The sequence below is a fragment of the Plodia interpunctella genome, chromosome 17 (genome assembly GCF_027563975.2).
Source record: "Plodia interpunctella isolate USDA-ARS_2022_Savannah chromosome 17, ilPloInte3.2, whole genome shotgun sequence".
Lineage (NCBI taxonomy): Eukaryota > Metazoa > Arthropoda > Insecta > Lepidoptera > Pyralidae > Plodia > Plodia interpunctella.
In genome coordinates, this window is record NC_071310.1 from 7,142,576 (window position 1) to 7,156,946 (window position 14,371).

The window sequence follows — 14,371 nt, forward strand, 5'->3', positions numbered from 1 at the left end:
GGTTCGACCCCGGTCAGGTCAAGATGGAAAATAATCTATTTCAGATTGATCTGGGTCTTTTATCTATATATGTTATAGAATATAGTATCGTTGACTTTATTATCCCATAACACAAGTTTCGGACTTACTTCGGGGCTAACTCAATCTATGTGATTTGTCCCTATATATTTATTTATTTTATTGATAGGTGTTACCTCATCATTATCATCAGTTGATCTCTCCTCTGCTTACTGCTGTGCATAAGCGTCTCTTTTTATATGGCATTTTAACTTATATGCTCATCCATCCATGATGCGGATGTGACTTTTAAGCGAAACACTCTTGACAATTTCGGATGTCGCGCCGAAGACCGTGCGATGAAGGAATAAAAGTAGGAAAGCGGACCCTGGGCTCCGATGCCCAACATCTAAGGAAAAAACAGCCAAAACGCTCAGTTAGGATAGGTATTTTTAGAAGAAACAAAAAATCATGGATTTTCAGCTGTTAGTCTCGTATCTGCATGGAACATGGAATTAGTAGGGCGAGTACCTATTAATTCCATGCATATCTGTATCTATGATTATTATTTCCTACTTGGGGACGACAGTGACATCAGACGGCTGGTTAGTCATTCTCACCCAGTTCACTGAAAATCAGGTATCATCGGAATGGATTAAAGTGGACATCAAAGTGCAAAAAGATCCATCAATGGATCTAAAAGGTGGATCTTGGTGGATGTAGCGAAGGGGGCCAATATCCAGCAGTGAGTTAATAGGTAGGACAAACAAATAGGTAACTAAATATGACGATAGGTTAAATTGTATAAATTTTATTTATAGCATAACGGGTCACCGATTATTTTTATATTTATTTTATTTACGATTCGAACAAACTAAATCATTATATAACAATGTGCAAACACAAACAGTTAACACATTTAATGTAAGTCACTGGATTGCCCCAATTATTGTGTGCAAGTCTACTTCCCCATTCGATGTCATCTCACGCAAAACCATGACGCGCTGGTAAAAGTGTTTGCGTTACGTGGTTGCGTAACCAATTTGACAATGATGTTTCCCCATACGATTGTCTCGGACTAAGCTTCGGAACGCCCTGTATATATCATGAATGTTGCTTGAAGGAACTCCAGTGATAAACAAGAATTACTAAAGATGAGTAAAGTGGAGGTTTTTGTATTGGTTTTGGTGCTGTCGTGTTTGAGGGTCGAGGCTGATTATGGAAGTGATGGGTAAGGTTTTAATTTGTTTGGGACGATGTGTAGGAGTATTATTATATACTAGAGATGGTAAACTAGTCACTTATAGCGTAGAGGTAGGTATTAGTGCCTTAAGGCAGGTACTGCCAGCGTACTACCGCCATCATCACATATATATTTTTTTATGTACCTAATAGCGAAAACTAAAAGAAATCTAAACAAATTATGCTACATTAAGTAAATGATTCTATTTAAAAGTATTGCATTTTTCTTTGAACCAATGATATTATATATAAACAAAATAATATATCATTGTATTGACCACAATTTACTAAATCGAAAACGGTAGCTATATAAAGTCTAAAGTAAACTAAGAACTAACTAAAGTCCGTGTAGTACCTAAATGATGTCTAAGAATATTGTGTTGGAAAACTATAAGTACTTTCTGATGAAATAAAATCACTCAAATTTTGGAAGCAGGGTTGGATGACGATATAGATAGGTATCCAAAAACACTACCTAATACAGCTAATACTAAAAAAATAGCACTTTTTCACGGGAGTGAAAATCTATTACCTAAACAGTTCGTTTTTCACTGTAAATTTTATTTTAATGGAAAGTGTTTCATGTTGTGTAGTTACATGGCTGAAGTAAAGCCAGCCTCTATAGTCGCAGCTGAATGACTACCTAAATAACCCAATTCAGTTTCGATTTCAGAGGCTTTATGCCCAGCGCAGGGTACAGAACTGAAGACCAGCTGGCGGAGCCTTCAGCCAGAGTGGACAAGAGCAGGGAGGAGCCTGAGAGGACACAGAGGTTCGGCATCTCTTCTTATGGCAGCACTGGCGGAGGGGTCCAGGTGTGTAGGATATTTACACGACTTCTACATGGTTGTCTGATGTATGTTTCTCCATCATGACGTATGGTTTCCACATTTTTGTTTCGATATTCTCCATCGTAAGGCGCAGGAATGGAAAAGACAAAAGTTAAACCATTGTTTGTTTCATACGCCCAGCTGCTCCGTAGAAATCTGCTATAAAGTAATTAATTCGTAATTATTTATTGAGTATGACCCATAATATGCTATGAGTGTTAAAATCTGGATGTCCCATGTGAACATTACAGGCACGAGTAGTATTGCTAGCCTCATCATACAAATTTCATATTGTCAGGGTGGCTACGGAGGGTCAGCGCCCGGGCTCTATGGACCTGTGAAGATCGACTTGGGGGGTGTCCTCATCGGCACCATCCTTGGATTTGGAGCTGTCATCGTGTTGCCTAAGATCATACATGCTTTGTCCTATGGGTACGGCGGAGGGTACGGAAGAAGTGAGTATAGCAGATTATTATTAAGTACTTTGGATCAATCATAATCATCATGAAATAAAACTACTACTTACGAGAAAAACTATTTTTTTACGCTCGTATGAAGTATGAAGCTAGTCGTATGTAGGTCATGCATCAGTCGATCGAAACCTCTGCTATTAAACATTTTGGTCTTGAGTTACTTTTAAGTTGATCTTTTTCGAAAGCAACCCAGGATGGGTTGCTTTAGCTCTACTTACCAAGTAGCTTTGGGTCTATGTAAAGCACAGAAACCAATACTTAAGGGAAGTCGTAATGACGGTGAACCGATTTCGGTTGTTAGTTGTAGATAGGTATGAGAAAGAATGGACAATCGCTGCTTTGCTGCAAATATAATTAAACAGAAATGGTAAAATATTAAGTAGATACAGGTACTATGGATTTCTGATGCCGTTTAGTTCGGATTCTGTCATCCAATAATGTCTCTTTTTGTTAAGGTTTGGAGGCAGATACGAGCCAGATCTCCAACATGCTGACCAGGCTGGATGAAACCCTGAACAAGTACAACATAGACTCTTCCGCTTGCATGCAGCGGTTAGCTTGCTCATACGTGCAACTCGCGAACGAGAACGTGATCACTGGGAATGCTACGGACTTCGATGCTCTTCTGTCTTCATTATCCAGGTGAATGTTGTGCTGTCACTCCTATATGGCCATATAATTATTGCTATCCCTTTCGCTCGATGTGGAAATATTTTTAGTGCGTACCTACCTACACTTATCTGCGTGTAGGTATATTGACCAATAATGAATAGTTTCACATGCCTATTTTGCCTTTATTAGAAAAACTACAATAGTATCTAAATGCGAGTATATATGGATAGTTAATTTTTTTTCTAAATCCTACACTACATGCTGAATAATGTTGGTAAGAGGTTAAGTCACGCAGGTTGGTTATGTTTTATGTCCCATGTGAATTTCGTATGGGAACAGTAAGTAGGTATATTCTGGGAAAAAAAGATACCTTTAGGGGTAAGTCTTGCATGAATATAATGGTAGCGCTACCCCTAAAGGGGTAATATTAAACTCCGATGTGGTTGGGCTAGGTTAAACCTACTTATTTGTTCTAGCAATTCATTGATTCGTCGCATGTTGGACGGAACCTCGATATATGAGGCGGTTTCTTCAGGAAAATCCATGGATACCGACTGCCAGGCCATTTATCCCAAGTGCAAGTTGGACAAGAAGACAATCGTAAAAATGCTGACTCAGCTTGTACCTTCTTAAAATAAAGTCTTATTTCCTAATTCGCTGTACAAAATAAAACCTAAGGAACAAAAGTGGCTTCATTCTCTCCCCCGTATTTATACCTTAAAGGTCGTCGTCATGAACTAGCTACAATGTACCTAGTTTCTAGAAATGAAGAAGGCCTTTCACTATATTTCCTAAAATATGTCTAATGGGCGCTAAGGCCTAAACATGGTCTAAAGGTGTCATGGCGAAGCTGAGGCCTATATTGCGACCAATAAGGCTTGATAGAAAGATGCAGGTACTCAAATAGTGCCATACTACCTACTGGAGAATATCAGGAAACTCCGTATAAATTCATTAAGTTTGTATACAATCAAAAAGTAAAAAAAAAATCAATGGAGGACGTAGGCAGTAAAGCTATAAACCCCGACATAACTTCCATTTCGTTTATACAAGAGATGAGTGTACCTATTAGAAAAAGCGAGTCAGCGCTGACATCTCCTGTCTCACATCCTTGCTCACATCTAAGGCTAAATAGTCTGTGCTCATCACATGCACGGCCTAATCTGCCACTTTGTATGATTATTACACAGATTTAAAAACATATTTTTATATTTGTGGATTATTAAGAGTATCTGAGACGATGTCGACATAGTTATCTCGGTCTATATTGTAAGTGATGCGCGCGGGGGGGCCATTAGATTTATTAACATTGTTTTCTTTAATTTATATGGCAACATTTATCGATCATTCATTCACAAAACTACTGTCATTCAAACATTTCATTCAGCTTTCAATTCATTTTTCATGAATTGCGGATAGCATGTAATGGATGTAAGAAAATTACATATTTTATGATTACTTAGGTCCATTTTAACGCAAACGTTTTAATTTTATTATTGATATTACAAGTCGGAGTGATGGCTAACAACGCGGAGATAACTGGCCCTGTATCTCAGGAAGATATAGAGGCAGCGGAAAAATTGAAAAACGAAGCCAATGATTTTTTTAAAAGTGAGTACATATTTGCATTTTATTGCTAATTAATACGCAGTTGTGTTGCCCTGTAATTTATTTACGATGTTTGTTTATCGATCGTGACTTGGTTATATTTACGTGATGCTGACATAACCTCTAAAATTTTCAGGGCAGAATTACAACAGTGCCATTGACTTATACACACAAGCAATTGAGAAGAATCCTGGAAATGCTGTATTTTTCGCTAATAGAAGTATAGCTAATTTGCGGCTAGAAAACTTTGGGTATGCATTGACTGATGCCTCCAAAGCTATAGAATTGGATAGGGGTTACACTAAGGCTTATTATCGCAGGGCAGCCGCATATATGTCTTTAGGAAAGTACAAACTAGCACTTAAGGATTTTGAATATGTAAGTATAAACATAGTAACATTTTATTTGAATAGGTAATAAAGTCAACAGTTGCATCAGTTTTGTTTATAAATAGTACATTTTCTTATGTTTATTTCCTGGGTCTCCATAACTAGATAAAGAGAGTACTTACAACCCATCTGTCCAATGTCACACTTTAGTAACATGTTAAATATATTTAAATAAAATATTAGACTTTTTATCTGCAACTACTACTATGTTCTATAGCTATGGCTGTGCTGAATCTTGAAAAATATATTCTATTCATTTATTCTTAGTTGGCATGTTATGTTAAAAGTATCTAGAGTCCATTGAATACCAAAGACCCACAGACATGGCGCTACACTCACATATTGTTGGACTTAGGCACTATGTAAAGTTGTAACTAAACAACACAGAAATAAGTATTATATACTTATTTTAGGTAAAACACAAGTGCAGTCATATTGTTAGCTAATAAACACTAACAAGTGGTGATGTCAGTATTATACACATTTTTTATTTTTTAGGTAACCAAAGTTAGGCCAAATGATCAGGATGCGAAGATGAAATATAATGAATGCAACAAAATAGTAAAGAAAATTGCATTTGAGAAAGCCATATCCGTTGATAAGAAGGAAGTTAACATTGCCGATTCTATCAACTTAGATGCTATGAGTAAGTTTAATTATATAGTATTGTGATTAATTGCGTATCTTGATTGACTGTATGCATATGTAGTTGAGTTTACAATTTGATCTTTATCATCAAAAGTTTTTGCTGCAAGATGTGTTAGCCATATGCCATTAGCTATAACACATTTTATATGGAAAAAAAACCATGGAGGTTTGAAAATTTATTATTTGTTTATGCAAAAGAATATCGCCAATACATTTTTATATTGATGGATAACAATTTTCCAACAGCAATTGAAGATGAGTATGTAGGTCCAGCGCTGGAAGACGGCAAGGTGACCATGAAATTCATCACAGAACTCATGGAATATTACAAACAGCAGAAGAAATTACACAAGAAATATGCTTATAAGGTAAATGTCTGTGTGTGGTTCCTTAGAATATAACTAATTGCCTTATATATGATATTCACGATATAGAGAATTATATCGTCCCGTGAATGTCGTATGAGGTGATTCAGGGACACATTGGCAGTTGATAGACAACAATGGCTTCCCCAAAGACAGGTGTCTTAGAATTTAAATATTATTAAAATTACCCCAGGCTTCGCGTTGTCACATCCTCGAATGCAGCCCGGAATACGCGAGGATGGGAGTTTGGTACTTACTAAAATTATCATTTTTGCCTCTGTCATTCCATGTGTTTGGCAGTTTGCAAGTATAATACCACGAAGATGCGCACGTGGTATATGATTTAACGAGACAAGTCACTTCAATTATGTAATAGAACTAATTCCCTGTGTTTGGGAGTTTGAAAATATTATACCACGTGCGGAGGTGCGCACGTGGTATATAATATACCGAGGCGAGTTACTAGAACTATGTACAATACTCGGAAAAATCTTCTCAGTCTTTTTTTTACCACTGTGTAGCTCCTTCAATTTATGCCAACTTTGTCGTTCTTGCAAGGGCAAATTCGATCCAATCAATTTCGATCTCTTTATATCATCAGACAAGCTCATTTGAGGTCTTCCCTGTGGAAAAGTACCTTGAACCAATTACGTACTAAGTTTTAATTTATTAATACTTTCTAGAATAATATTGGGTACAAATGTGTGGTTTCTGTCCTAGAATAGGACTTCACTCTAATCACCATTCCAAATCTTCTTGTGGATATACCGCTGATAGGCCACTTAAGCTTTCCCAAAGAGGGTTGTTACCCTATGTATCTAATTAATTTGCGTAGCTTAATATGCTATTGACTATACATCAATATATTAAAATACTTTCATAATATTAATTTCTTTACAGATTCTCATCGATGTCAAAGCATACCTTCAAAAGCAACCTTCGCTGGTGGACATCAAAGTGCCTGACGATGAGAAGTTCACAGTATGCGGAGACATTCACGGACAGTACTACGACCTAATGAACATATTCAAACTGAATGGATTACCATCTGAGAAGAATCCATACTTGTTTAATGGAGACTTTGTGGACCGAGGGTCCTTTAGTGTTGAGTGCATATTCACACTGTTTAGCTTCAAGTTACTGTTCCCCAATCACTTTTATATGTCAAGAGGTAAGTTGTTTTGATAAGCTTTAATTAACTTGCTATGTATGAGAGTGGAATTTTGCAACTTAATTGTCAAGCACTATCTTCAATCGATTGAGCGGAAATTTTGTACACACGTTTGCATTGTTATAATATGTATGACCTAATTGGTGCATCTAGGATCGGTTTCCGTCTACACCGGTAAACTGCACTGACATGTTTTAGAAGATAGACCTTCGTTCACATCACTGGCTTTTTCACGTCAATGTTTAAATAACGTGTCACATCGAAGTTTGAGTGGACGTTTCGAAACACTAATAGTGAGTATTTCTCACTAGCGTTTCAAAACGACCACTGCTGAGAAAAAATGCCGACATTTAGTCACAAACCATTTTTTTCTAATAGTATAACATCAGACATATAATTTTCCGTTGTTATCTCTGCTTATGGATATAAAATAATCATTGTTCTCGTTTTGCCATCCTCTTTTTTTCTCAGGCAACCACGAAACCCTGGACATGAACAGAATGTATGGTTTCCGCGGAGAAGTATCTTCCAAATACACCTCACAGATGGCAGACCTCTTCACGGAGGTGTACAACTGGCTCCCTCTAGCGCACTGCATCAACAACAGGGTGCTTGTGATGCACGGAGGTCTGTTCTCGAAGGATGACATCACGCTGGAGGATATCAGACATGTGGACAGGAATAAGCAACCACCTGAAGACGGTCAGTATTTATATTTTTCCTCGCTTTTATACAAAGACTGATTGAGTTTGATGTAGTGTAGTGATCTTGGCAGGGTCGCAATGTGAGGAGAGCTACTATCATCAGTCTGTATTCCAAGTATGTCTGGTAGCGAAATAAAATCATTTAATGTGCCAGCTGCTTCCCTTTACAAACAACAAATACGACGACTATTCTATTTTTTTAGTATTCATTGTTGTAAGGCAACAGAAATAAATTATCTTTGATATTTCACCTGCCTCGCTTGGTTTAATTTTTAATTCAATAAATTAATCATGGTTCATGAGATAGCCTGTTTACAGACGGACAGACAGTGAAGTCTTGAACATGGTTTTTACTTTTCCGTAATGATAATGTCTGTCTTATTTAATTTCAGGTATAATGTGCGAGCTCCTGTGGTCGGATCCCCAGCCGATGGGCGGGCGGGCGCCGTCCAAGCGCGGGGTGGGCTGCCAGTTCGGGCCGGACGTGACCAGCAACTTCCTCGCCCGCAACGGTTTGGATTACATCATCAGGAGTCACGAGGTCAAGAACGACGGCTACGAGGTGGCCCACGACGGGAAGTGTATTACGGTGTTCTCCGCCCCTAATTACTGGTGAGAATTTGAAGTGATTAAGATTGAATTAGATTTTCACACTGAGATTGTTGTGAGAAATCTTCTTTGATTTGTTCCGAGATTTTGCCTAAAATTAACCATTAGTATCATTAGAAAATTCTTATTTTGTAAATGTTTTAACCTCGGTCTACGATCGGACATAAGGTCTGACTGGAAATCAGTGTTTTACTATTGAATTAATTTAGGCTTTATCATGTACAGGAATATTAGTGTGTCACAGTATATATGTTTAAATTTTTTCTTTCTTTGTAATATGTATGTGTGTTTCCAGTGTCAAATAAAAATGTTCATGTCTTAAGAAAATTTTAAATATTTTAAATTAAGTATTTATTTGCCTGCTTGGTAGTATAAAAAAATATTGCATTGCTAAATAGTACTTTAGAAGACATCGAGAATATAGTTAAATTGATTGAAAGATGGCAGGTTTTAGCCCAGCAGTGGGTTGTTGAAGGCTGAAAACGGTGATGGCAATCAAATCGAAAATTAAAATGCTAATATTTGTATGTTTTTCGATATATTCCCGCTGTTGTATGTTGTTATGATTATAAATTTTACATTTTTGTTTGCTTTTCAGTGATACAATGGGTAATCTTGGTGCTTTTATCACAATGAATGGTAAAGACTTGAAGCCTAATTTCACTACGTATGAAGCTGTGGTGAGTTTATTATGATTATTTTAATTGAATCGTAAACCGTAGTCTAGTTCCAATACATAGTTTGTGGCGTGTCGTTCCGTCCTAGAATAGGACTGCTCCATTTCTACCGTTGATGTCGTAGAATGCGACTAAGGGACACATAGCCTTGTTATTGTTAGTTGTCAGGCCACAATAGAATATCCAAGTAGGGTTAACGTCCAAGTAAATTTTGAAGGTTTAAAGAAGAGAGAGTAAACCCTTCGGGCATGATAGGATTGTTTAAATTAGTTTCTTTGGGCATTTCTTCTCAGCAGTGGTCGTTCCGCGGTACTAGTAGTTTGTAGCTTTTTAAGAGAAATAATGAGTGAAAAATTGTTTATTCAAGTGATACGTCACATTTCAATACGTATATAAGTGTTCGTATTTAAATGTGAAGTGAAAATGTAGTTTGTTAAGGCGCAATTTTAAGTCTTGGTCACTTGAATAAAATAAATTCATTCATTCATTTCATTAATTTGATTTTATTATTTCCAGCCCCACCCCGACGTGAAGCCGATGGCATACGCGCATTCCTTTTTCAACTTGCTCTGCCAGTGATGCGACTGAGTCGTGCGCTCCTCTACATTCATTGATCACACATTACAAGCCACCACACCTGTTAAGTCTAGTTACTTTACATTAATGGGTATTCGCCTCGTTTTATTTTTTTTTATATCCATCAAAATTGGCCAGTAACCGTTTGATTTATTTAAAATTAGATTTTTTGTCTATGTCATTTTATGACAACGCCTTTATAAAATTTAATTTCAGTTCTTTTCTCACGGTAGATTGTAGTTTCGCTCCGAGATGTCCGTAAATTATTATTTTGTATCGAAAAATTCACAAGCTTGTCTTCCGCCATGTATTACTATCATAATCTAAATTTTTATAGTGATTTTTAAATACACGGACGACATGTACGTTCTATTTTGACAAAATAAATAAAATTATACATTTTTCTACGAATCTTATTAAACCAAAATTTAAATGCGTTCTTTTGTTTTTAAATTTATGGTGCGTTTGCGAATTCGCAAGTGGAAAGGTCATGTTTTTTTAAAGGTGCGGTCATACCAACGCCACCTGCGTTTTATTTTACTTTAAATCCATTTTCAGTAAATCACACGACTATTAATGCCTATTTAAACCTAGCAAGTAAATAATGTCCGTTCTTTCGTTAATGTTTACTGTCAATTACAATGCGTATTTCGATTATATTATGTGCATACTAGATATATGATAAATACAATAATTCATCGCTTTGTTTGAGAAGCCAACTCACCAAGAAGTACAGCATATTTTTAAACAGGGGCAGAAACTGTAACGGGACCCCTCTGCAGCATTTAAGATAATTTACTCCTACAAAAAAAAAAACAATGGTTGGCATTTGTGTGAAAGGAACAAAAAGAATTCTTTATCAATTTGTAAGTACTCTTTATTTGTTATAATTTAAAAGGTTTTTTCAATTAATTGACGATGTTAATATTATAATATCATTATTTTAAAAGCTCTATTTCGATTTATATATCTATAGCCAAAAACATTTATTATTAAAACCTTTGAAATGCCCCCCCTAGATACGGAGCTGATTCCCTTCGAAGAAAGAAACGTGCAAATTTATACTAAGAATTTCATATCAAAAGCCGTTGGTTAGACCGTGCCTTACTTGACTATAATTATATTTGATTGACAATCAACTGGGAGTGTACTACCAATGAACTGTGAATGGAGGTAACTGTAACTATCGCCTTCTATCCATGGGATATATTTCTAAGACAATACTAAATGCTATTGTATATTGGAGTTTCTAAGTCCTTTGTATAATGTATCATCTAAATATAGATACTTTAATAGATATGAGCGGTCATTCGAGCTTGCACGTCCACTGAACCGAGAGGTCCTGGGTTCGATCCGCGGTCGGGTCATGATGGAAAATGATCTTTTCTGATTGGCCCGAGTCTTGGATGTTTATCTATATATGTATTTGTTATAAAATATAGTATCGTTGAGTCAGTATCCCATAACACAAGTCTCGAACTTACTTTGGGGCTAGCTCAATCTGTGTGGATTTGTCCTGACATATTTATTTATTTGAGGTCTGCAGAATTATTGTTAAAATTACACAATACTTTTGCTTGTAATGATCCATTTCGGGTTTATACCAATCAGAAAAGTTATGGAGTTGACGCGAGATTCCAGATTTTCTTTTTTGAAACTTTGAAAAAATGTTGAAAAATATTTGTTAACAACTACACATTATTTCATTATGTATAATCGAATATAATAAAAAGGACTTATCGACTCCACCGTACATAAGCTGCTTTACAAGCAATGTATTCGCGACTGCATAATTCTGTAAATTTTAGATGTAAGTCGTAGCCATATTTTCACAAATTTTCGTTAATATTAAAAGTTCTACAACCGTATATTCTTTCTACGCTGACTCGAAGGTATGTACATAATACCGAATTTTATCAAAATATTTCGGTGTTTTGTCGTTCCTTATGCCTAAAGGTCGGTTACGTAATAATCATTCTTATCACTGCATTGAAAAATACCTATTTTTGTAATTTACGATTCGCAGTGAGGGAATTGTATGGTATTCCTGAACTAGGACAATGCTTTTATCTCTTCATGTCCGACATTGTAAAATAGCTATAATTTATGTAACCTCCAAGAGAGCTTACGATAATAATGTCATCAAAAAACGGATTTTAAATTTGTTATAAGTTGAAATTGAAATAGTTTGCAATATTCGGCGTTTGATTAGTTGAGAAATTGACATAGACTGATGCAGACCATTTTCTGTCGAATAATAATAAAAGAACAGCAATTATAACATAAGACTGAAGATTTTGTTTGTTCAAAGAAATATTTGCAGTAGTTATTGAGTTACACCCTTACTAATAATAATATAATAACTTGATATTGCATTATCTGTTTTGATTTTCCTCAGTGAAGTCTGTCTGGCTGTACTGCTAAAAATAGACCAATATAACAATTATGTTGCGTAATTAAATAATTTAGTTTTATTTTGTTGTAGAACAAATTTTATTTCGTCACCACATCACTCGATGTCAAAGATTTTTTTTTATTAATATTAAAATGTATATACACGATGTTTTATTTATACCGAACAAGATGATTCGCATTTATAACTGTTTTTTTACAAGTTACCAAGTTTTAAAGCGATGCATTTAGTAAATATACAGCTAATGTACTGGTTCATGGGTTATTATGTTTAGCTGTTGAAGTATGTCTTTTGAAATCCTTGTGCGCATGTAACAAGGTCTAAAAGTAAACTGTTTTTATCTAAAAGTATTTTTTTCAAACCTTGGGGAGACTTTTAAGTCCAGTTTTGTCCAGTAGTGGACTTGTGGCATGCGTCTTGTACTAATCGCTCTTTTTCAACGATTCATCTTTATATATCTATTATATCTGAGCGACAATATGTGATTTTTTCAATTATGTCAAATTCATAAAAATACCGAATTAGTATAGAATAATCGATATATATTTAGATATTATACACTCAATTGTAAACTTTGTTTTTAATTTAAGTCAGTACTGCTCAATTTTAAATTAAATGCGATTAGATTACCTATTTATTGCGGTGCAAAATTATGCTTATATTAAAACATGTATATTAATCTTTTCACATATTTTTTATTAAAATTGTATTTGCATATTTAATGGAAAAGAAAATGCACGTGTAAAAATACACTTTGCTGATTTTAAATCTTATTTTTCTCTTCGCAAAGTCTACATTCATTTGGCACTGAAATATTGAAAACTGACACTTATGTGGCTCAAAAATGCGATTTCAGAATGTTCGTTGAAATCTCCACTTACTCGTCACTATAATAAAGCTCAAATTTAATATTTGCGTTTCTTCGTGCACATCACTCTAATGCAGCCGTTTTGAATATTAAACATAATGACCCCACCTTCACAGCAAACTGAATTGAAATATATTTATAATCATGCAATAATATCGAATTGTAACGACCAACGTTATAGGTTGTAATGTTAAGTACACACTAGCGATACGTAAGCTTACCACCGCCTCACGGCTCCAAATAAATGTATTTAACTCAGTTTACACAATTTGGTGTTCACTACAGTAAGGAAAAAGTATGTATTTTTATTGGTATTTATCCCGTATTTCATGGTTTCGATATGTTGACGTAGGTATTTTTTTTGCGCCTCTACATCATAAGGAGATAGAAATCTATTTTCTATGTCTTTTTGTATTATACCATGTTCATTGACATTACGACAAATTAGTTTACTATAGTGAACACCAACGCTACAAAACATTATGCTTAGCAGCATACTTTTCAATATAATTATAATAATAGGTAATTATAAATATTAATATAGAAATACACGAGCGCTGGATACGGCGCCAATACTCTTTCGCTGTCAGAATCCATAAGCTAAATCTGTCAGGAACAGAAATAGACATAAACAGAGTAAAATGCTGTTGTGAAAAATATTACTTCAACACAAAATACTCAACAAGCCTTAGTGAGTGACGCCATCTCTTTCTTGCCTAATGTGGGTTTTCTGTACACCAGAAATAACAGATGTTAGTACCTAAGCGTTGGGTCCGACGCTGTGTTTTCATTGGTCAATAATTTGGCATATGCGTTAGGTTGTCAAATTTAAATGACAGTTTTGTGCTATTTGACAGTTGGACCCGCCTTTGGGGAAAATCGAGAAAATCCTAGCATTTTTCTGATGTTAATGTGGATTTTAACAGCGAAGAGACGATATGCCAGTAGGTCGGTTTTACTTGAACACGAAACCTCTGCGTCAGAAATTGTTTTGCCGAGCATATCAGACGATGTAAATAGGTTTTGGTGTTGACTTAAATTAATAAAATTGTTAAATTTGTAACCGTGTGGTTTTATTTTCAAACCTTCCTATTATTTAACATTTACTTAAAGCATAATGTACATGCCTATACTTATTTAGAGACTCGTAAGGTATGTGCTAAATGTGTTCAAAAATTACTTAGAATTA

The 14,371-nt window shown here is 35.4% G+C and overlaps 2 protein-coding genes across 5 annotated transcripts; both read left to right on the plus strand.

Annotated features, from left to right (window-relative positions):
* The first annotated feature begins 601 nt into the window (after positions 1 to 601).
* On the plus strand, positions 602 to 3,830 carry Desi (Desiccate). 4 transcript variants are annotated; one of them, XM_053757643.1, is made up of 5 exons: positions 602 to 754; positions 1,913 to 2,054; positions 2,368 to 2,524; positions 2,998 to 3,184; positions 3,631 to 3,830. In XM_053757643.1, exons 2-5 carry the CDS (start codon positions 1,920 to 1,922, stop codon positions 3,785 to 3,787), a joined length of 636 nt encoding a protein of 211 aa, XP_053613618.1. In that variant the 5' UTR covers positions 602 to 754; positions 1,913 to 1,919; the 3' UTR covers positions 3,788 to 3,830. The 4 variants fall into 4 exon arrangements, with proteins under 4 accessions (XP_053613618.1, XP_053613619.1, XP_053613616.1 ...); XM_053757644.1 differs by having other exon boundaries at positions 607 to 754; positions 1,901 to 2,054; XM_053757641.2 differs by lacking the exon at positions 602 to 754 and adding an exon at positions 1,016 to 1,228 and having other exon boundaries at positions 1,901 to 2,054.
* Positions 3,831 to 4,541: 711 nt separating this feature from the next.
* PpD3 (Protein phosphatase D3) lies at positions 4,542 to 14,245 on the plus strand. Its single transcript, XM_053758041.2, has 9 exons — positions 4,542 to 4,765; positions 4,899 to 5,140; positions 5,650 to 5,797; positions 6,046 to 6,167; positions 7,065 to 7,335; positions 7,807 to 8,037; positions 8,432 to 8,651; positions 9,247 to 9,328; positions 9,842 to 14,245. The coding sequence occupies exons 1-9, from the start codon at positions 4,672 to 4,674 to the stop codon at positions 9,902 to 9,904; spliced, it is 1,473 nt and encodes a 490-aa protein (XP_053614016.1). The 5' UTR covers positions 4,542 to 4,671; the 3' UTR covers positions 9,905 to 14,245.
* Positions 14,246 to 14,371: the final 126 nt, after the last annotated feature.